This window comes from Plasmodium gaboni (assembly GCF_001602025.1).
Source record: "Plasmodium gaboni strain SY75 chromosome Unknown, whole genome shotgun sequence".
Classification (NCBI taxonomy): Eukaryota; Apicomplexa; class Aconoidasida; order Haemosporida; family Plasmodiidae; genus Plasmodium; species Plasmodium gaboni.
This window is the reverse complement of record NW_017385574.1, coordinates 1-380: the sequence shown is the minus strand read 5'-3', so window position 1 is coordinate 380 and position 380 is coordinate 1. Positions and strand designations below refer to the sequence as shown.

At 32.6% G+C, this 380-nt stretch overlaps 1 protein-coding gene across 1 annotated transcript; it reads left to right on the top strand.

Moving 5' to 3' along the window:
* Positions 1-380, top strand: PGSY75_0042300 (putative EMP1-like protein; the record flags this gene model as incomplete). Its single annotated transcript, XM_018783539.1, has 1 exon — positions 1-380. A coding segment is annotated over one exon (380 nt), but the record flags the coding sequence as incomplete, so codon positions are not given.

Genomic DNA, 380 nt, shown 5'->3' with positions numbered 1-380 from the left:
CGAACTTTCTATTTATTTGCGACACCACAATTTGTTCGTTGGATTGAAGAATGGACCCAACAATTTTGCGAAGAATACAATGAAAATATGAGTGAGTTACAATCGAAATGCGGAAATATTAGTAGTGGTAATAAGAACGATTGCAACGAAAATTCAAATAAGAATTGTAAAACTGCTTGTGCAAAATATAATGATTGGATCACTTCAAAAAAAAAAGAATGGGATGGTATGAAAAACTATTATGCGAAAATATTACAAATGGGAAAAAGTAGTGATCAATCCCCCGACGGAACGGACTATCATGCAATCAATCAACGTACAGCTATTGATTATTTGAACCAAACATGCAAAACTGAAATAAATGGAACAGATAAATGTTG